Source organism: Eurypyga helias, unplaced genomic scaffold, assembly GCF_000690775.1.
Source record: "Eurypyga helias isolate BGI_N326 unplaced genomic scaffold, ASM69077v1 scaffold31700, whole genome shotgun sequence".
NCBI classification, from domain to species: Eukaryota; Metazoa; Chordata; class Aves; order Eurypygiformes; family Eurypygidae; genus Eurypyga; species Eurypyga helias.
This window is the reverse complement of record NW_010225566.1, coordinates 37,353-60,432: the sequence shown is the minus strand read 5'-3', so window position 1 is coordinate 60,432 and position 23,080 is coordinate 37,353. Positions and strand designations below refer to the sequence as shown.

The following is a 23,080-nucleotide window of genomic DNA, read 5'->3' as shown; positions in this document are numbered from 1 at the left end:
ACCTAGATCAGGGTCAGGGCTCACCAAAGAGGCTGCTCCAGCTTTGCCTGCTCCAGAGCAACGCTACCTGTTTTCTGGTTGGCAAACATAGGAATACAGTGTGTTTGTGTGCAGAGAAGGGCAGCAGCGTACCTCCCCACATTTTGCCATGATGAGTGGTGCAGCTAGGAGGCATGTTTTTTTCCCCAGCTAGTTATAATCTTTTTGCCGCTGTTCAGCAACGCTCACTTTCTTCTCAAACCTCATGCATCTCTTTGTGGACAAATATGGTATATCTCATTGCCAGGAAAATATGATGCATCTCTTTGCTGACAGATATGGTGCGGATCTTTATCGGAGGCTCCTTAAATGCATAACAAAGTGACCCAGTGTACACACGCAGGTCACCTGAACCAATTACTTCTCTGCATACTGATTCATCGCTTGAAGGCTTTTTATGGTGCTTGCTTAGAAACAGAAAGAGCCGAAGCGTGATAAACTCATAAACCCTGCCAGGCTGATGCATTAGTACAGGATGTGTTGCTGCTGTGTTTTTTTAATGGCACTTGAGTCATTCTGGCTCGTTAATATTTCCTTTACATTAACGTTTCTGCCTGCTGACATATACAGTGACATATGGGCCTAGGTCTGCACATTATTAGACCTTTGAAAACCCATGGTAGTTGTCCAGAGGTTGTCCTTTATTTCCTTGAAGCCCCTGTGAGTTTCTAAGCTGAACTGGGCCTTCATGTTATGACTTCTCAGTTCCTGGCTGGTATAAAGAGGGTGGGTCGTGTATGGTTATTACAGGATTTTTATTAACCTCCCTCTTCCAGCTATTGTGGGCTTTTTTCCCCCAGTTACATTAGCTGAAATGTAGTCCCTTGTTAGCTTTCAGCTAACCAGACCATTGTTAGGTGGAAGAGACCCATGTACACATGCCAAGCCAGCCAGAAGTAGAGAAGGTTTCAGGGACTGTACCAAAATATCAACCTAGAAAGCAGTGAAGGACAGAGTCTCCCATCTGTAGCTAGAGCTTGTTTTCCACCCTGCCACGCTTGCAGGGATCTGCTGTGCCATCTCAGCCCATCAGGCTTTGTGCTTTGGTTGCATGAATTCAGGCCAGAAGAAATGCACCATCCAAATGCCTGAGAACTTCCTCAGTTCCCTATTTATCTTCTTCTGTCCAATCCTGACAGTGCATTTAGCTCCAAGCTGGGGCCCCTGTCACAAGGACAGAGTCCACAAGTCATTATTACATCTCTCTGAAGAGTGTGTCAGGGAAGGGGTTGTTTAATACAAAAAGTGTTAGTAAGGCAATGTAGTTTAAACAGTGAATTTGAACGAAACTGAGAAACCTGAATCTTTCATGCCTACCAGTGAGTACTTGCTTTCACTCACGTGCTTTCACCAGGGCATGGCTGGATTTGAACCTGTGGTTGAATAGTGAAAAAGCTCAGTTGCCAATGTATTAAACCAATCCTGTGCCCTTCCATCCTAAATTGTGATTTTAAAGCTTTTTGCTCCTCTGGTCCAATTAGTTTGCCCAAATTAATTATCAGAAAGGAGCCCCAGCAGAATCCCCCGACTCCCTTCCCTGCATGCATGACTTTGAGCTGAAAAACACACTTCAGTCTTCACTGAGCAGGATACAAAATCTTTGTTTGTGGACGTGATGCCGCTCTGGTTCTTAAACACGTCAGCAGTTTGACCATGGAGACTCTGGGGTGAGATCCCCTCTTTCAAAGATTTCCGGGGAGTATGCAAAAGCGGAGGGTTTCTCTCTGGGACAGGAGGGGAGACCAGCTCACAGCATGCCGTGGAAATGTTCACCCTTTCTCTCCCTTGCCTGTGGCGTAGTGAGATTACAGAGCTACCTTAAATAAGCTCTGGCTATGACTCTTATCTTGGCCTTTGCAAACTAGCAGAAAGTTGAAGTGATGACAGCAGATAAGGGTGTTCGCTTTTGAAGCTTATTGGCTGGTTCTCTGGATTTTTTTTTTTTCCCCCCCCTGAAAGCCAGTCATTCAGAGGTATAGCTGGCATAGACCGATCCTTACATGCCGCGGAGACCATGGAGGGGACAAGAGAGGCTAGGGTCTAGAAGGGCAGATCTTCTCTCACCAGCCGGCTTAGCTGTGTCACTGCCTGGGGATGGGACCTGCGTAATATCGTCAGCTGTGAGAAATGTGGACTCATGTTTTCCTTGACCTTTCGTCACCTTGAAGGGAGAGCAAAACGGATCCTGGTTGTTAATTCCCCACCTCCTCGGCCTTGGGACACTGAGAAAAGTTCAACGTTGCTTATGGTGGGAGTGAGGGAACTGGGGCTGGTTCACAGCAGGCTTACATATTAAACCATCGTATCAAAGGCAAGCCGCAGTCGGACAAGAAATGTAACCTGAGGAGAAAGGACACTAGTGCGTTTGAGCACGCTGAGGGATTCTTGCATGACCTGTCACTCTTTCAGTGCTGTAGCCTGAGCAGGTCTTACTGGTTTTTACCGAGGTGGTGGGAGCTGAATGGGGTGTGGGCTCATTTCTATTCGTCCACAGGCACCTCTGCAATCTTCTTTTCTTGTTTTTAATTTCCCCTCTGGATATAACTCGAAGAAGTAGTGTCCGTCAAGTTTGCTGCCACCTGGGCTTAACCCAGCTGAGTCAACTTTGGAGGATACCCTTGCTGCAACCCTCTGGATGTGCTCCTAGAAGGAGAAGAAGCTAAAGCAATCTGGCATCATTGCTATAGTCTGAGGAAAAACATTTCTTTTGACTTTGGAGAGAGCTACCAGGAGGATCTGTGTGATGTCTTAATCTCCCCCACTGGCCCTGCTGAGCATGGGGTAATGGTATTTCACCATGGTGGTCACCCAGTTACAACTGGAACTGTGCTTTCATGGCAAGAAGCTGAGAGGTTTCACCTGCAAGTTGACCAGGTCAGCCAGTGGATTTCTCCCAGAGACTTCATTCTCCATTGCCTCCCAGATTTTCGTGCCGTTCCTTCTGGCTGGTTTGGGCATGGTAGCTGCTGGCCTCTTGATGGATGTTGTTCAAGTAGGTACATGTGGTTAGACAACTCTGTAGTGAGAGGGTGGGCTACTTCACTGACCTTGAGTATTTGGTGGGTTTTGTTTTTGATGTGTGTGGTTCTAGCAGCCAGTCAGCTGTACGGTGGTTGGCTTCTGCTGTGCGAGAAAGACACTATCCATCTCTAGGTCGGTACATGGGCTCCTTGTAAAGTGGGCTGGTGGCTTTCAGACAGGCTGCCTGACGCTGCCCTCAGTATGTTAGACTGGGTGCTCCCTTTACTGTATCTAGCTATTCTCTCCGGTGATGACTGCTATGAAGAAACTGGAATCAGACTGCATTGTATTCCCCTGTTGCATGATACTATTTCTTTCCGTCAAAAATTGCTGATAAGGAGATCTAGGTCAGGGTTGTTATGAACTACCTGTCTCACTTAGGAGCAAGTTTATGCTTTAAGTTCTTTGCAAACAACCTAATGTAATCTTTGGTCTAGAAGGCATTTAGATACTGTGATGAGAGGCATGCCAGCATAAAAAGATTAGCATTGCCTCTAAACGGAGTGCTTCTTGGCCAGATTCTGAGGCAGGTGTAAATTTGGAATAACTTCCATTTATTTCCTGGGAGTGCTGCTGAATTTACACCCTTGTGCCCACAACCAGAATCTATCCCATCTGTCTTTCCTTTGTACCAGTGGCACAAATAGAAATGCAGAATTTGATCTAATTTGGGCATCTCATGCCAGTGGATTTACAAATCAAAAGGCTGGCAGAGTTTCCCAAGGATATATCCTGCACTCTGAGCTCACTGGAGTACATTGGATTCTCTGGCGTTAGTACCACAGCAGGAGCTAAATATGGATACTTGAGTGTTTGGAAAGACAATACCTTGCTGTTTTTTCTTGCACTGGAAGAAACAAAGAAAGCAGAGAAGCTGAACTAAAGTGAATAGGAGGAATATCAAAGAAGGGTTAACTGGACTGGCACACACTGTTACTGTGCTGTGTTTGTCATCTCCACCTTGTGCTTAGGCACGGACCTGTCTTGCAGCATTACAGAAGTTTCAAACTACCCAAGATGTTATGCTAATAGTTAGCAGTTATCTTTGGCCAGGTGTCTCAGAGAAGGGTACAGACATAGTACAAACCCACTCCATACCCTTGGCAAGTGAACAGGTGTTTGTTTAAAAGAAATCGAATGCACTTGCTAGGATTTGGGCTCTGTTCAGCAACGTAACTATATCCAAACTGATGGAAAACACAAGCCATGAACACCTATGTTGCATGTGTCCTTTAAGTACCAAAGCACAGTCTATGTTGTGTATTTGTTCCCTAGACTCTTAGAATTGGGGTCACACATGAAGCACAATAATCGGAAGCGTGTTTTTTGGGGAAGGTGTTTCCAACTGTGTTGAAATAGAAGCCATCAGTCAGTGGGTGCAGCTCCCAGAGGAGGGAGCTAGTGCACTGAGAGTCACCACTGGCAGAGGAGATGTTCGTGAGGTAAGCTGCCGTGGCATCCACAACCCCATAGTGAAAAACAAAACCGGCAGCTGGGAAAATCCAGAGATCTTACCCTTTAAAGATTTGGATTATTCTGCTGTGCCTTTTTGTATCCGAGCTGCTTATTTTCAGTTTTTCTTCCTGCAAGTGTGAGAGCTAGAAACTCACAGTTCTCTCCAACTAAAACTTGAGACTAAATTTGTTCTGCGTGAGGCCAGGTACCATAAGACTCCTATTGGTAATCATAAAGGCTCACACAACTGAAACTACAGGTTTTTCTAGTCCAGGAGTCTGTGATTTGCCCATTTTTCAGGGGGTGGTCTGACTGAGGAACGCTTTGCCCTGTTGGCAGTCACTGCAAAACATTCTTGGGAAGTGACAGGGAGATATATGGGCAAGCTCAAGGATGGTACCTACAGCATACATGTGAGTTTAATGGTGCTGCACTTGGTTTGTTACATACAAAATACCTTGAAATAATGGGGTTCTGTGCTGGAAGTCCAACCAGCTCTCTCGTTTGCAGGGCTGATGAGGAGAACAAAGTGGAAATTGCTTGTTTGTGTCCTATCAAACTTTTCAGGATTTTAGCAGCTTCTGATCTGTCCTGGGATAAAACCAAGGACTGTTCATGTTACTGTTATAAAATAAAAATAATCAAGAAGAGAGATTTGTCTAGTCCAGTTGACTCCCAGGCTCCAACCCAGGTCTCATACCAGAATAAAAGGCTTCCCAAAGAAATAGCCATCTGCCATTTTCTCTTCTTGGTTGTGCAGATGATGTAGTCTCTGTGCAGGGCTGGTAGCGTGGTAGGGGTCTTTTCTTGCTGCACATTTCAGCCTCTGCTCCAGTGAGCCTTGGCCAGCTGGTAAATCCAGGCTGGCTGGCATTGCTGGAGACCTTGCAGAGCACTGCCAGTGTTTGGCCCACTCCTCTACAATGAGGCAAAGAATCATACTGAAGCTGGACGATCAGATTTCAAACCAGAGAATTCATGAGGAAAGCTTCCCTTCCATTCTCCCCTCCCACACCACTGCAGTGGGACACAGTCCAAATGGAAGTCACAGACATGAGATATCCCTGTCCTTTGTTGATGAAAGCCCATGAGATGATTAGCATTGAAAGGGATTTTGAACTGGCTTGCATTTTATAGTCCAGGATCTTTTGATCTTTCTATTGATTTGTTCAGGGCAGTGGGGGCAATGTAAGGAGGGACAGCTTCTATTGATTTGTTCAGGGCAGTGGAAAACCTCTGAGGTTTCTTAGCTGCTGCCATGGGAGGACAGGTGCCTGGGAGAGGTAACAGGACATGGTTGGGACTGTGGGACTGTAAGGAGGGACAGTGGGGCAGGACTGCAGCTGGGGACACTGTCTCAGTGCATCACAGCCTCTCTTCCTCTATGGGACCTCAAGAACAGATCCTGCTGGCATGGGGAGCAGCTGCACTGGATCATGAGGTAACCAGGTTTGTTCAGAGTTGAGCTTTAGTGCTGTAACAACATTATGGGGGTGTGAAGTGGGAAAGAATCTTTTTCTGGCTCAGTGTCCCTCTGTGGGTTTTCAGTTCTGCAGGGAATGTTTCTGTTCAGTCTAAGCCAGTTTCTATCCTGAAGGACAGAGACACTTCCTAGACTCAACTCAGCTGTCTTCATTCAGGCAGCTCCATGCCTGCACAGCTCTAACCTGCCACATTCACCTACTCCTCCAGCTGACAGTCCTGCAAGGCGATGGCACAGGGATCATCTGTTTATTCTGTATTTCTGCAGTCTATAAAACAATGGAGTCCTGGCTACTGTGGTATAAATCATTACAAATCTGTCCTTAGGGTTTTTGTGAGTCACTAATGAAGCTCAAATGGAGGCAATTAAGTCAGCTTTTTTATTAGTACAGTTGTGTGATTCTTTATTAATTGTTCAAAGCCTTTCAGTGTAATTATATGTAGGGCAGAATCCCAAAAAATCATGCCTCCCATGCTGAAACTTCTGTCATGATGGCTCAAGACCTGCAAAATTCATCATGAGCACAAGGATTGGAGCTTACATTGATGTAACAAGGTCATATTTCCCAAAGGTGACATGCACAGAAAATATAAACAGTTGAGGTTTTCTGTTGCTTTTTATTTATATGTCTTTTTATGTGCAAAATATGCAAGGTCTTAAATATGACTGTCTGCACACGTGCGTATTTTAAATGATTGGGGTTTTTTACATTGTGACTATGAAGTCTGTTTTTTCTCCTCTTTTGAAAGTGTCAAAGATGTGTTTGGATCTTTATTCTTAATTAAAGAGGGAGGAGAGAGGGGCATTTGAATTTTTAAGAGAGATGTCTGCCTCTAGCTTTTATCAAGTATTTAAGTTCCATATTAACAAATTTGAACAAAACTGTAGCGTGTCAAATAAGGTGACTATTCTCCTGTTTGTTTTTTACTCAACAGTAACTTACCTTTAACATTTTGAAATGTGCCTGTTTTCAGGTCACCAATCCAGGAAATGTGCTTTTTTATATTGATAATAATGTTTGGCCTCTTATCTGCACCTTGGAGAGGTGTCTTGCACCACATGCTCAGGGCTGGCTCAACCCCACTTTCATTCATCCTGACTCAGAAGGAAGCTGTGAGGTCTTCCCAGCAGACAGCCACACCACCAGCTTCCCACAGCTTCCCACGACACAACCAGAGCAAAACACCGCGCCGTTACACCCCATATACATTTCCCAACAGGCTGATGGCTGAATGTGTCGACATTTACTGAGTCTGTTCAAGCTCCTGGATTTTCAGGTTTATAGAAAACCGATGGATGTGGAGAAGGTGGGCAGGGATCTGTTTGTTGTGTCCTCTAGTGCCAGAATTCGGGACTGTCATATGACACTAGTCACTGACAAGTCAGAATTAATGAACAGGTTGATCCTTCACATGACATGTAGCTAAACTATGGAAATTTTTGCCCCAGGATGTGGGTTGGAGGCAGGAGATGGGATGGTTAGTTGAAAGAGAAATCCTTTGAACACTGCTAAGCGTGTAGAAACCACCCCCCCTCTCCACACCAGCTCAGTACCCTGTGACAGTTGGTCGTAGGCTGGAAAATACAAAGGAAAATTATCCCGTCTACTTTCGTTTGTAGATTCTTGTTTTACACATCTGAATTTGACTGCTTAGATGGACCTTTGGTCTGACTCATTGCAGCTGCTCTTTATTTCTTGTACTCTGCTCTTAGATATTGGGCTTGTTGGTTTTACTTCACAGTGAGCTGCTCTGTGATTTCATCCTGATGTGAGACTCTCTGGCTGCAGTGGGTCTTTGATTCAAGTGATCCTTGAATGCACAGGGGGGTGAATGAATTATGTTCCAAGGCACTGCATGGTAGATAAATTAAAGAAGACGTGTTAATCAACAAAGTTCCTTAAGGTTTCAGATCATTTCTAGTGTTGCAGCTGATTCAACAGCGTTGTACAGTTCAGCTTCAGAGGAGCAATGGTAATCAAGATATTGGCCCAGCAGTTCAGGCTTATGGGATATCTTAATTCAAAATCCTTTTTCCAGCTGTGCTGGGAACATGCTTTGTAACAGGAAAATTTAGGAACTGCCTGTGGCGAAGAGATACAAAAACCTCCTTCCCTCCTACCACCAGTCTTAGATGCTTAGTTAGAAGTTTGGTAAAAACAGACAGACAAAACTTCTTGTTGTTCGATCACTTCCAGATCTTCATGTTTATTCTTATGAGTCTGGATAGGAATAGGCGTTCCATATCTAGTGTTGGTACAAGGGATGGAGGGCATGCTCATGCTGTATTTCATTTGGCTTGTGAACCCTAATTATTCTTCATGTTGTTCTTGGCTAATGCTAAAGGCACATTTTAATTTGTGGCTTTCTGAATTCTTCTGCTGCCCTCAGGAAGAAGGTTCCTTCCCTGTTAAGATAGTGCTTTGCTGTGCATGAGATCAGGAAGAATATTGCAAGCTGCAAATTCCTTCCTTCGCTCCCAAAATGCAACCAGGGTAGCATCTGTCCCTATGTGCATAGCAGGTACCTGGAGAGCAGGTAGCGAGGTGGGAACCTACTCCCCTTTGAAGCAGCAGCATTAGACTGGTCAGCATCACAAACTGAGGTTGTTTCCTTTTTTTCTTCCTTCCAGCACTGGGAAGTGTTTCGGACAATTACAGAAGTTTTTATCCTGGTTCCTGCCCTGGTTGGCCTGAAGGGTAATCTTGAGATGACGCTGGCATCCAGGCTCTCTACTGCTGTGAGTGTTAACAAGGGCGGCGGTGGTGTGTGTGGGGAGAGGGGAGATTAGCAGGAGACATCGGGAGACTCTGCTTTTCTATAACGACACTGTATGTATGAGACGTGCCCTTTTCTGCTAAGTAGAAACTAGTGGGGTGTGAGTATTAAAATAATCTGTTTGCTCTCGTTTTGTAACTGGAACAGGGAATTTCCATCTTCTCTTTGAAGGTGAATTAATCCCTGGGTGGCCAGTTGCTGATATTTGGGGCCCTGGAACACATGAAGGCGATAAAGCCAGGGCTGTCAGGTTCAGTACTGGGTTTCTTTTCTGTGGGTATTGGTCCTTGAGAGACCCAGGGCTTCCCAGCAATCCTACCTTGGGGGCAGCAGACTGAGGCTTCTTTGGGTACCTTTTGCTACTCTGGATTTGATCTTTCCAATCTCCCTAAGCAGTTTTGTTTACTTTGGCCTGTTTGTATTGCATGTCTCAGGAGAAATTGGAGCTTAACAGAGTACTTTAGGGGGAATGAAAGAGTAAAAATAATAATTTATTCACCTTTTGGTCTGTGCGGGATATAGTGGATGTGCCTACTCTGCCTTTAGCTGGGTGCCCTGCAATGTCTCTGCACCTCCATGTAAGCCTCTGATGCTCCCAGGACACTGGGCATCATGGAGATACGTCAAGAAGGAAGTGCAGGGAAGGCTGGGAAATGCAGACCTGCACTGGCCTTTCTCTGGCTTTTGCAGCCCCTTTCCCAGAGGAACCAGGTGAAACTGCCCTCAGCAGCCACTTGTGCCACAGGAACAGGTTTTCAGGGTGTCTCTCTTGGCTCCTAGGCTAACACTGGACAGATGGATGATGCCCAGAAGCAATGGAAAATGGCTACCTGCAATTTAGCCCTTATCCAGGTGAGTCACTTCAGCGAGAGAAGAAAAAGGCCCTTTTGCTATGCTGCAGCTGAACAGCATCTGTTCCCAACAGAGATGTTGATTTGGGGCAGGTATTCTCAACAGAGGCAGGGCTTGACCTCCGCTAAAGTTCCGTGTGACCCCAGAGCTTGTTGTTTGGCTGTAAAACACATCTACACATTCACTGACTTTGTGGAGAAACTGAAATAATGAAAAAGTACTCCTTTTGCAGGGGGAGCTGCAGCACAGTCCCTGTTTCACAACAGCCCCTAGCTAATACCTGTCATTTACTGGCAGTTTGGGAATCAGCCTTGGGCAGGAGGGGAGAGATGGGAGAAATGTGCCTCTTGTCGGTCTTTCCGCTTGTTCAAATCCAGCAACCAGCCTAGAGGTTGCACATGACGAGGCCACAGGGCTTGCAACGTGTGTCTGTGTGCTTTCCCTTATCTCCTTCCACAGCTTTCAGCTCTCTAGGAGTGCTGTGTTGATGGGGAGCCCATTTTTGTGTTGACCAGGTCTATTCCTTTGCTGATGGACTCAGTGTCCTTTGCTGAAATGTTATCTGCCCTTTGCAGGCCTCCACAGTTTTTCTCCAAACTTTGTCAGGATTATTTTTTTTTTTTAATCTAGTGGAGACTTACAGGGATGCTGCTTCAATACATAAGCAATCAGCATCTCTGCAAGGCTTTGCCCTCCTGGCTGGGTGGAAATGCTGCGGTCGCATGGAGCCAGAACTGCCTGGGAGCAGATAGGGACGATTGCTCAACAGCTGTCTTTTGGCCCTCAGGTCCAGGCCACCGTGGTGGGACTCTTGGCTGCTGTTGCTGCTGTGATCCTGGGAGCCATCTCCAAGGGCTCTGTGGAGCTGAGCCAGGCTGCCGTGCTGTGTGCCAGCAGCGTCACCACAGCCTTCATAGCTGCACTGTCTCTTGGTGAGTCGTTTTGGTGCCTCAGATCAAACATGCAGCACTCAGGTGCGGGAAAAACTGTCCCTTCTACCAGGGCAGCCCAGCTGACGTCCCTTCCGTCTGGCATGAGTAGGGAGCATTAGTCTGCTGCTTTCACGCCCTCTGCATCCTGCCTTTGCTTTTCTTCTCCCAGAATCTGTTGTTTGCTGGGCTCTCAGCATCCACAGCAGCGATCAAAATGGCCCACTTCACCTGATAGCAGAAAATTCCATGTGCTCTGCGTGGGTGCACACACACACTTTCTCCATGTGCCCTGGGTGACGTGTCGGCCGTCTACACTGGCCCTTTCCTAGGGGAGAGTGAACTCAGGCCGTGCAGAAAGCGGGGTTTGGCGAGTCTGTTAGCAGGCAGCTCCAGACCATACTCGGGTGGTCTCCTCTGGCCCCACACCCCGCAGAGGGTTGTGGCCAGCCCTGTGCCTGTGAGCTCCGAACCGGGCAGTCCACTCCCCTGGCTCTCCCCCTCGCAAGGGAAGTGGGATGGGTGATGGTATGGGATGGGATGGGATGGGATGGGTGGGAGCTGCTCGGTGTGGGCTGAGGAGGATGGTGTGTCGGTCTGCCATAGGAGGGCAGCATGACACCCTGAATGGAGGGAGCCGGACGAGGGGGATACAGCACGTTTCCCGAGTGAAAGGGACAAGTTGGAGCAAGTGCGTGTCCTGCCCCTGGAGTCACAGGGTGACTGTAGATGCCTTTGATGAAAAACACGGGATGAGGCAGTTGTTACAAGAAAACCAGCAGCCCAGCTTTCATTAAACTGTTCCCTTCCATCTCCCTGCTCGGTGTGATACAGAGAGGCTTTGCTGCCGAACCGTCACAGGCTTTCGGCTAGCATTGGTTTCTGCCCTGGGCATGGTCACAGGTGGCCTCGGCGTGGGTGTGCGTGATGGGAAGCTGCTGTTTTTATGAGCAGGGAGGGAAGCAGCATGAACTGTGGGGAGGGGAGTGTGGGTGTTTGGGAGGGTTTTTGTGGAGAATGCCATGTTGTGTGAGGACGTGCTTCTGTATAAGGGATGTTGTATTAGGGAAGATGGCATTTCTTAGGGGGGGAGCCCATGCCCCTGTGCAGGCTCAGCGTTGGTGGGCCTGTGCAAACAGGCACTGAGAGGTGGTGAGCTGGGGATAACTACCATTTCTCAGGCTTCCTTTGGTGCATCCTGGCAGCCCCAGAAAGACTTTGAAGAGATGTCTTGTGTCTTGTCTTAAGGCTGCCCTTGCAAGTCACACAGCAGCGGAAGCTGTCCAGGCAGGGTTTATTCCAGGTGGGTCTTCCATAGGCCCGTGAGTGGTCTGGTGGCTGAAGGATTCCCACTTGTTCATCAGGGTTTGGGGTTTGTGCTCATTAACTTACCTGGGCAAGTAGAACTTGCTGAAATAATGCTGAAAAGTAGCTGAATTTTCTAAGTGCAGCTCAGAGGACACAGGAAGAAAGGTGGTGTGGGTCACCTCTTTAACCCGTTGACTCTGGAGCTGCTCACAGCATCAACATCCACCTAGTGCAAATGCAAGCAGCCCCAAAGACTGTGGGACATGAAGGGTCAGTCTGATGGTCATGCCAAAAGGCTAATTCAGGCTGCTGTAAGGAAGCTTGTTGCTCCTTGGTGGTTCAAACCCAAAGAAATTCTGGTCTAATATGGAAAATATCTTTGTGCTGTGGAATTCAGAGCAGGGGATGACACCAGGAGGCTGCTGCGTGCTTATCTATGAGTGTGCTTCGTGCCTGGTTCTGCTTCAAGGCAGCAAAGATTAGGCTGCTCGGGAGGGGAGCTTCTACATTTGGGCTGCCCACTGCTATCTCCTTTGATCCCTGGAATTTGCTGTGTGCCTCTGGGCCTTTGGTTTAGTTCATAAGGGCAGAGTCGTGCCCTTCAGGTTGGTGAAAGCAAGAGGACAAATTCCTGGGGATGTCCAGTCTACAGCTGCATGGTATCGCTACAGTCAATCTGCTACTTGCTTTTCCCAGACCCTACATCCCTCTGGGATCCAGAACAGCAGCTCTGGGGTGAAACACAGCAGGATGTATTCTCTGATGCCTGCTCTGTGTCTTCTCTAGGTCTGGTGATGATTGGTGTGATCATCGGAGCAAGGAAAGTTGGGATCAATCCAGACAATGTCGCCACACCCATAGCAGCAAGCCTTGGAGACTTGATAACCCTTTCCCTGCTGGCGGGAATCAGCAGTACACTCTTCAAATACATAGGTACAGTGTTTAGCAGTGATTTGCAGCTCAGCAAGGGAGGGATGAATCCTTTTGAAATTATTTCAGGGTGCTTACCTGTTTCTGGGATGTTTCAGAATGGAGGCTGTCATGCCACTGGGGTAGAAAAATGACCAGAGGCTTCTTCCAGGCTGTCCTTTAGTAGCAAACCAAAAGGCAGAGCCTGGCAGAACCTAAGAAACACAACTGGGATTTGTCAAAGAAATGACAGACGTGTGTTGCATAGCTTTGGAGCAGAAGGTTGACATATGTGACACTGACTCTGTTCCTGCATCTGTCGCTAGCCAAGCATAACTACTTTCTGTGGATGGGTAATAGCAGGTCCTTCCTCACAAAGCTATTTCAGGGGTTTGGCATTTGTAAAATATTATTGTATCTTCTCTTGTGGAGAGTTGTGGATGAATAAGGTTTTATCATCTTGAAGGGAGGGAGGGAGGCAGGCACTCCTTCATTGTTTTATGCTCACAGGGCTCTGAGTAGGAGTTGTGACTGTGGGGTTAGCTGTGATTGGCAAAGACTTGGGCACCTGTTGACACTGAAAAGCTCAAAATGTGATGCAATTTGATGATATGTGCCTGACTGTTGCTTATAAAGTGCTAGGCTATTTACTGTGAGCCTAACCAGAATAGAAACAGGAAAATAAAAAGACCCAGCAAACTCAGTATCATTTGAAACCCAAACTGTTGCTTCAGACTGTGAGCAGAAGCAGCGGGGCAGCTGTTCTCAGTTTGCGTAACTCGTTCCGTATGCCAGAACGCCAGGGAGCGAAGGAACACACGTTGCAGGGAGAGGCCCACGAATCGCTTCCGTCCAGTCCTCCTTGAGCTTCAGAGGTGCATTTTTAATAGGCTTTTTCCGTGACGCCATCACACCGTAAAGCTAGTTTGTCTTTCAGTCACTACACCCCTGATAATATCTCCCAGGGAGCACATGGCAGAACAACATGATAACCTCTATGGCTGTGACCAGAGAGCATTTGTGATGTTTTCAGAGTAGTTTAAATAGCCTCTTGAGATGGAAAATACTCACCACACAGCCACCAGGTCAGTGGGAGCATGAAGTGAAGCAGGGAGAGGGAAAACACTGTTGATGGTGATTGAATAAATCCATTTCCCTCCTCAGTGTGTAGTAAGGGACAGGTCATGCTGTGACAACTTCTGGGTCCTACCAAAATGTATCCTTCAAAACCACCAGTGAGTCTGTAAAGTTTGGAGGAGTACTATGTGCCATCTGATGCAGCACCATCTCCTTCAGCGGAATACTCCTTTGCCAATGAAGATTTTAGATTTTTTAAAAATCAGCCCTGGTTCTTCCCAGTCGTGCATAGTGGAGATACCAGCTGAAGGGTTGCCGCTTGCTTATGGGCTGTTCGTGAGAGAATGTGGCAGAACTGGTATGTGGAGGCTGAAGTCCATTCTTCCTACCAGGAGTCTTTCTGTGGGCTTTGATAAGGTTTGATAGACTCCAGTGCTCAGTGTCTGCATTATTTAAGAAGGAATTAATTGCCTAAAACAACAAGGAGGGGAGGTGAGAGATCCTGTACCGCAGCTACGTCTGTCATACAACCCATCTGTCCTAAGTGACCACTCCAGGTGGTAAAGTACACTGACAAAACAGCAGCTATTTACACCCCAGAAGTGGTTGCATTTCAGTACTGATGAAAGCCACATGTGAAGAGTCCACCTCTGTGTAAAAGCACTTGATTCATAGAAGATGTCATCGCATCAGTGCTACCTCATCCAGGTAGCCTGAGGCTCTGGCAGTGTCACTGTGAGAAATGCACATTTTGAGCCTGCTTCGTCTTCCCCCATTACCTGCAAAATCTGAGCTACAACCTGCTGGCTTTGGCCCCAACACGGAGACCAGATGGAGAGCTTTGTTGAAGAAGCATTTTTATATCAAAAGGGTTGGCATCATCCCCATTGCTTGAAGGTGTTTCCCATGCTTCTGAGTCATGTTTATTTTCTTTTAGTGCTGCACGTCTACTTATGTTTTTAATTCCTTTGCTTCTAAAGGTCACTTCAAGGTTATGCCCCTACTGAATGGAAAAAGCACCTAATGGAAACACATGTAAGCTTGCACGAAAGAAACCCTGGGTCTTAACTGGTGTATACGTGCAAGAGAGCATTTGTTCCTATAGAGCAGACCAGCTGCTCAGCAATTCTGCTAGCTTGTCACCAAAAGTACCTATTGCCTCTTGTTTTAGGTGAAGGCATGAGGTGTCTGTTGTGTGATGCAGCTTGCACACAGGAGTTTCCTCCTTGCCCTGCTGTTTGATTTGTACCCTGAAGCCACAAATTTTGTAACTTTTTGTCTTGCTTAGTTGGAGATGGAATTGGAGACTTGCTCATCTTCAAACATAACTTGCTTTGAATCCTGCTGATTTTCAAATAACATCCTCTAGCAGCAAGTTTCAGGGGTTAATTATGGATTTCTGTTGTGGAGCGAGGTGGTTGTGTGGGGAATATCTTGGTTCATGTGATTTTTCTACTAATGTAACTCAGTCGGAGCAAGAACCCTGCTGCCTTTCTTCCAGACTTTGTGCAATATGATTTTGGCAACCTGTGAAGCCAGGGGTGTTTAATTCAAGATTTCTTTTCCTTGCCAGATATGAAATACCTTTCTCCTCTGATCTGTGCTGTCTTCATTGTCATGATCCCTCTCTGGGTTGCTATTGCCAAGCAAAGTCCTTCCCTTGCTGAAGTCCTGAAATCTGGATGGCAGCCGGTCATTGTTGCAATGAGCATCAGCAGGTAAACTGAGGAACTGTTCCCGAGCCCACACGTGTGTGTGTGCTGCAGAGAGACTCCCTGCTCGTTTAGAAGAGCCATCAAAGGTGAATCTGGAGGGAACAGCAGAAGGGTGTTTTTCCAGTGCTTCTCAGCCATTGGTGGCCCTCCAGCAGGCTGTGAAATAGCAGCTAGGGAGCCCCCAAATGACTGGAAAAAGCAAGTTGTCATTTTAAGTCTCACTCATACATCTATGCACCATGTGGGTGCAAGCCAAGAAACCAGAAAGGGAGATGATAACACAAATAGACTTCAGACTTGTTTTTTGCAGTTCTAAAGACAGAAGACTGGTGAATGTAGAACCAGGTAGTTCATTCTTTCAGACCCAGCTGAGATCTGGGACAGAATTTTAAAAAAACTGCTAAGACCAGTGTAGAAGTGTAGCAAAACTTTTGGGGAGGATGATAAAGCTTCCCTGGCTACTCTCAGTTTTGCTCAAGGGTGGGCAGGGAGGTCTTCCTGATATCTTTATGCCATTACCAAAAACTGTAAGCCTATTTATTGGTGAAAACTGAGCTGTAAAGGAGTAACGTGTCCAGCTCTGGCAATGGAGAAGCAGCAGTGACTCCTCTCAGTGTGCTATTTTCACAGCGTAGGAATTGCCCTGGGAAGAGAGGTTCATCCACCCTCATTGCCTGTCCTTTTTTAACAGCATTGGTGGGCTCATCTTGGACAAAACTGTAACTGACCCAAACTTTGAAGGCATGGCAGTTTTCACACCTGTGATTAATGGTAGGTTGGGCAGGGGACGGGTTTATGCATGCTTTTATTTATACCTCACCCTACTGCCCCAGGGTTATGGTATCCACTGTTGCCCCTACACAGAGGTCTGTGTTCAAGTCCCTGCTCCCCTCATGAGTGGAAGTGAAGCTACTGGTCCCCATTACATCCCTACTTACTCCTATCTTGAAGCGCCTCTGGAGCAAAATAGCAGGCAAGGCTGAAAAATACTGGCACAGCTGTGGGAAGGGTTAACAGCATCTGGTAGTTGTCCCTGAGAGCTACGCTGGCACCTTTTACTTTCATAATATCAAACCTACTAAGGATGTCAGAATAAATCCATTTTCCCTGTCTCTCTCCACTCAGCAATTTGAGCTGTGCAATCATCCCTTATACAGATTGTTGATAACGATTAATACATTAAGATTATAGGTGTGTGTAAATATATAGAAAGGTATATATAGGGATTTTAATATATATGTCAACATCTTTTGTGTGTATATTTATGTTTGAAGCCTCACAGCACTTTTATATACACACATAGCAGTACAAACTGCTCGGGATCCTGGCATAGCTGAGGATCCACTGGGTTATTTTTCTGACATTGTAATGTTCTGCAGGCCAGGCCCATTCCAGGGACACCCACGATCCCAGGGCAGGCTTGGCCTCATGCCACCCTCAAAGCGTGGTGTCCTCTTGCAGCGTCAGAGGGTGTCACCCAGCTGTCACCTTACTGGATCTGCATAAAGACAGCCACCCTGCTGACAAACTCTTTCCAGCATGGTTAGCCAAAAAGAGCCTGATGAGGAAAGTACTTCAACAGCAATTTAGTTGAACAATGATTGACCCAGACATCGCTCTGTGGGGGCGGGCGACCTGTTTGGCAGAGCTGGTGGCAGAGTTACGCAGTGCTCCGTGCCTTTGCACAGGTAGCTCTTCGCTCTGCCTGTGCAGGGGAGTCCTGCGAAGCGTGGCAGTGAGCGATTCAGAAAGCTCCCATCTTGAGCTCTTTTGAGCTAGTATTAGTATTTTCACTGTGATTCCACTCTGGCAAATCTCATATCGAATGATGGAGCATTTCCTTCTTCGAGGAAGGGAAAACATGAGAAGCCTGTAGGATCTGGCTCATTGTTATCTTTTCTGTGGCATTTCTAGCCTGCAAGTACTCAGGGTGGTGGAGGTTTGCTCCATAGTTCATCATCCCTCTATTTTCTGCTGGAAAATGTAGCTGTTTTTTCGTGTTTTCTGGAATTAATCAGTCTGGAAGGAATTAATTGCCTTTTAATTACCTAACATATTTGGGCTCTGATTCATTCTCATATGATTCCTTCTCATTTAATGAGTGTTAGATGCCTTCAGACAGACATATAATCACTCTGTGATGTTTGTTGTCTTTTAAACGATAACGGCTCTCTGGGTGGGTAAATCCAAGAAGTGGCCGGGAGCAGTATCTGCCGTTGCCTGCACCGCTGGCCCCAGGTATTGCTCACAGACTGCGCCAAACCAGGTGCAATTACATCATCTTCAGAGGCCACGTGGCATTTACAGCCGGTGCTGGGAAGCAAGGGAGGGTGTTTCCAGTAAAGCAGAAGGGAGACAATCGCTGGAGCCTTCCTGATTTCTAAGAGCCGTTACTGCCAAGCGAATAGCGCAGCATCCCCATGACGTGGGATCAGGTTGTCTTTTTCTGTCACTGCTGCTGTCAGCGAGCTTGTATGTGAGTGCAGATTGACTTCGCCTTGGGCTAAGTTTTAAACTGTGTTTCCTGCTGCGGTGAAGGTGGTTTACAGGTTTATGTGTTTTGTCCTCGTAGGTGTTGGGGGGAATCTGGTCGCCATCCAGGCCAGCCGTATATCCACATTCCTTCACTTCTGGAGCATGCCTGGAGTTTTGCCATACAAGATGAGGCAGAACTGGCCCAACCCATGCACCACATTCTTCTCATCAGGTAGACCTTGAACCCTAGTTGTTCCTGTTTCAAGGCATGTCATCACAGATAGCTCCTTTGTCAAGCCTGGTTGGCGAAGGACTAGGTGGGTTTCAGAGGCAGAACTCCCTTTCCCCCTCACAGGGAAGATGTGCAGATCGGAGAGGAAGCATCTTTGCAGTGGGCAGCTTGGAAATAAGCATGTGTTATACTTCCTCACTGTCATGCAAAGAAACTAGCCTTCAGGGAGCACAAAAGAAAGTAATTGAAAAAGAATTTCAGGTTTGATCTAACTGTCATTTTAACTATGGCCAGTCTAGAGCCGTCACCTGTGGAAAGAGGAGTGTAAAGAGCATAACCTTGCTGAAAATCCCCAATTCCTCCATCTTCAGCAATGGATAAACCTCATCATCAACAAAACTGGCTTTGGGTCTGTTGTCAGTTTAGATTGCAGGTTCCTCTTGATTTTCCCTGCTAGGTTGGGAGTTACTGCTAAAGCAAACTAAAAACTGGGAAAGTGGGTTTCAGCAAGGCAGAGCAGAAGCAGTGGGAGGCAGAGAGCAGCTGAGAGGAGTGTTTGCAAGAAGCGGATCAGAATGGAGCACGTCTTTGGCACATAGTTTCAGTGCGAGACAGAGCTGCTGGGCTTATACTGCAGATGCTCCAGATTGCTGTGTGATCTAGACAAGGCATTAGCAATGTGGTTGGTGGGAGGAGACAGCCCCAAGTCTATGTACCAGCATTAAAATACGCATCTGCATCCTGCCCTCCCCCCACCATCTGCAGCAATTCTCATCCCTGTTTCTGTCTTTGTCCTCTGCAGAGGTGAATTCCAAGTCAGCCCGAGTCCTGTTCCTCCTGGTTATCCCAGGGCACCTCGTGTTCCTCTACACCATCCACCTGCTGCAGGGAGGCCACACGTCTCTGTCCTTCACCTTTGTGATGCTCTATCTGAGTGCTGCTTTGCTGCAGGTAAACCCCAACCTCTCATCCAAAAGGAACCTCTCAGATACTGTGAAAACAAAACCGTCTCCAGGCTAAACAGGAGTCACACTAAAACTTCCAGCAGTGGCCCACATTTCCAATAGTTTCGGATGTACTTCCTCCCAAGCATCGTGTGTCTTCTTTGGGTCCGGTAATATTTCACCCACATCGCCAGGGTCTGGCGATGAGCACAAGTGCCCTCAAGGGTGAGTGAGGGGTCAGACGTGAGATAAGGAACACGTTACCCTTGCCCGCTGAGCTGCAGGAAGTGTGCAGACACACACTGAGCGAGGAGGCACCTCTTGCTGCAGGTGGTACCTCCTTTTAGTGTGTTCACTCCTTGAGCCTCTAAGCCCCAGGTATTTCTAGTCTGGCACTGGTTATCCCAGTTAGGGGCAAGTGAGAGGCTGTGAGCCCCAGCCAGCAGCTTTCCCCGCTCAATTTAGAAACCAGTTGCACGTATGATGGTGAAGACCTGGGGACCCCTCTCAGCAGGGCCATGTGGATCAAAAGCGATGGGAAACCCAGGCTTGAGCAGTCCATCTTCAAAAGATGAAGTTCTGGGTAGGCAGTGGGCAGTACATCCAATGTGTTCTGCCTGCTCCCTTCCACTGTTTTGCCTGCCCTGTACACTTTGCCTTCTCACTCAGAAACGCCTGTGGCTGTTGCTTAAACTCACAGAGGCTCTGACTTCACTTGCCCTTTTAAATCAGTGATTCATTAATTTGCAGGGTGAGGTAGCTGACTTCTCGCTTCGCCTTACAAGCAGCCTCATGTCTGTGGGTGAATTCCTTGTGTGTGTAAACAGTTTTTCTCGACCTTTGCACAACCTGAAGCCCAGCAGCATGGCCATAGTTGTAAAGGAAAGTATTTATTCTTCTCTTTATGCATCGAGGTAACTCCTCAACCAGAGCCAAGCATGAAAATACGCAGAATAAGTGACAGTGTAAAGAGCAGAATCCCAGCAACGACACTGACCCCGAAAGATTCCCATGGAGGCCAGCAGAGGAGAATACGCTCAGCCTGGTTCTTTTTTCCCCCTCCATTATAGTTTCTATAAAGAAAGACAGACAGAAAGAGAGGGCAAAGTTTGGGTCAGCTGGAGGAAGGCCAAAGAGAAAGATCAGAGGCCTAAAAAAACCTGACCTGAGAAGAATGACTGAATGGACTGGGGTTAGCTAGTGCAAAGAAGAGAGGCTTGAGAAAAATCTGATTAACACCAAGTTTCTGTAGGGAGGTACAAAATAACATTTTTTCTGTGGTCACTAGGGATGCAACATGAAATCATGTGTTTCAAATGGTAAAAGGCAGATTTATGTTAAGCCTTGGGAAAAACAAGAACAGGGGAAAAAAAAAAATTGCCATGGGACTGACTGCTGAGAGTGTGGCATCTCCATCTTTGGGGGTCGTTTAGCATAGGTTAAACAAACGACCATCAGGAAAGATGTGGACATAACTGATCCTGTGTCGAGGCAGAGGAATGGTCTATAAAAAAAACTCTTAAGTTTCCATCCAGCTTCAATTTCTGTGATTCTGTTATTTAATTTGCTTCACCCATCTCTCCTCCTCCTTCTCCCCCCACCCAGCTTGCTGTTTTCACCTTTAGAAATGCCGCCTCTCTCTTTGGTTCCTGTTGTGCTGTAGTCTCCCACGGAGGGACCGCAGATGTGGGGTGCAAACTCTCTCTCCCTTCTTAATTCAATTAACTAGTCAGTCTTTAATCTTTAACTGAAGCATTTTTTTTCCTCCATCTGTTTATCAGAATCAGGAATGAAATAGGAATTAAAAGAAATCACAACAAAGATTTTAAAACTGTTGAGATGAAAAAAAAAAAGAAATGGTTTTCTTTTTTTGAACATGTCAGTGCTGCTTGGGATAACTTTGATGTAAAAACTGCCTCAAACTCCAGTTGTCCACTGAGACTTTTAGGAAAAGCAAAGACACGTTCTGAATTTCTAATGGAAAAAAGAAGGACGAAGAGAAAAAATCTGGCTGCAGACTTGTCCCTTGGGGCTGGCTGCATGTTTGCATCAGCCCTGTTCCTGCTGCAGCGAACGGGAGCACTCCCATTCGTGGCATGGGAAGTGGGAACCGTACCTTTGGGAGACGCTTTTGGTGTGGCCAGACTCCTGGTTAGGGGCGTGCGATGCTGGTGAGCAGTTCAGGCGTGGTCCCCGCACTTGGGGCTGGCAGCACGGGGCTGTGGCACCATGGCTGATGCCAGGCAATGCAGTGCCCAAGGGTTTGAGCCAGCTCCACCCATCCTAGCCCAGCTCGATCCCGCAGAGAAACAGTGGTTCTCTGGGGAAGGTGTTACCTCTCGGCGGTCCCGGTGAGCTCTTGGTGCCTTGGCCATGGCCGCGTCATTTTGGCTGTGAGCTGAGGGAGGCTGTGCATTACCTTCTTGCTGCCTCACCGCAGGGCCTGTCTTGCCTCTCCTCAGGTGGGAATCCTGCTCTACGTGGCTGACCTAATTGTGCGCCTGATGTGGAGGAAGGCGCTGGATCCAGATAATTTCTCCATCCCCTACCTCACTGCCCTGGGGGATCTCCTGGGCACCGGATTCCTGGCCATCTGTTTCCGCCTGGTTTGGCTCGTCCATGGCACGGACATGAACCTGGGGAACTGAGAGTCCACACACTGCTCTGCATCACCCGTGCAGTACGGTGCTTTCCTCTGGGACAGCGGGGTCCTTGGTGATGAGCGTTGGATCAGCCGGCTGGATTGGGCCTCCCCTACCACCCCATCTCTCCTCCCCATCGTGCCTTACAGCTGGGCTCACCCGCCCACGAGGAATCAGCACTCAGACCTGCGCCCTGGCAGGTGAGCAAAGCCGGTTTTAAGCAGCGCCTGCTGCTCGCACCCGTTGCCGGCAAGCGAGGCGTCAGGGAGCATTTAGTCCATTTGCAATGAACGAGTGTTTTGATGGGTTTCAGTCCCTAGCGCTGACACAGCCCGCGAGGCTGCTCCGGCGCAAGGGGGTGTCGCAGCATCTCCCTTGGACTCTGACTTTACATCAAGGCAAATTGTTTATTCACATCCCTTTTCTCTCCCGTTGCATCCCTGGAGGAGGAGAGCAGCCAGGTCTTTAAACCTGTCTCCTCTCCCTCGCTCAGAGGCTCAGGATCTGCCGCAGCGAGCACCTCGCTGGCTTGTGCCCAGCGGGAGGTTATCTTAGGATACCACCTACCTGCGCTGGCAGCGTCGCTGTGGTCTGACCGACGAGCCGGATTGATTGCATTCTGGGGGTAGGACAGTTTGTTTTTACGGTTTATGAAATGTCCAGTAGTTAAAATGTTTATAGAAACACACACACAAATAAAGTGGTTTAAAAAAGGTAATACTGTGGACTTAGGGGTGTTTTTTTCTTGCCATGGCTCTGCCTGTTTCTAGTTCAAACTTGTCAGGTAGAACTTCTTGCTCGCTTCTTTCTCATCCAGAGTTGGACAACACCATTTTAATAGGGCTTCAGGAAAACCAGTGTTTCCTAATGGAGAGCAGCCTTTTGCAGCCCACGTTTCAGGTGAGCATTAAAGCCCATTCTCTCGCCCTCCATTCATTAACAATTGCTCTGCGACGAGTCTAGAATCTGCATGTGTGCATAAGGACAGTGCTGGGCTGGGTGAGGATTTGGCAAAGGACTCCTTAGGTGCTTGCTCCAGGCTGGCAGTCTTGTGCTGCCAGGAACACGTCAGGGAGGCTTGTGGGGCTGAAAGCAGCCAATTCTTACTGAAATCAAAGAAGCAGCATGGTCCTCCCGATAACAAGATGCCTAAGAGTCAAGAGTTGAGGACATGGATCAGACATTCAAAAAATGCCGCTGGACCTCAAATTTAATAATAACC

At 47.4% G+C, this 23,080-nt stretch overlaps 1 protein-coding gene across 1 annotated transcript; it reads left to right on the top strand.

The window, feature by feature from the left end:
- The first annotated feature begins 2,483 nt into the window (after positions 1-2,483).
- On the top strand, positions 2,484-21,864 carry SLC41A3 (solute carrier family 41, member 3). Its single transcript, XM_010149892.1, has 10 exons — positions 2,484-3,031; positions 8,630-8,737; positions 9,556-9,627; positions 10,415-10,559; positions 12,651-12,797; positions 15,424-15,568; positions 16,257-16,336; positions 18,138-18,272; positions 19,075-19,223; positions 21,679-21,864. Exons 1-10 carry the CDS (start codon positions 2,837-2,839, stop codon positions 21,862-21,864), a joined length of 1,362 nt encoding a protein of 453 aa, XP_010148194.1. The 5' UTR covers positions 2,484-2,836.
- The last annotated feature ends 1,216 nt before the right edge of the window (positions 21,865-23,080 follow it).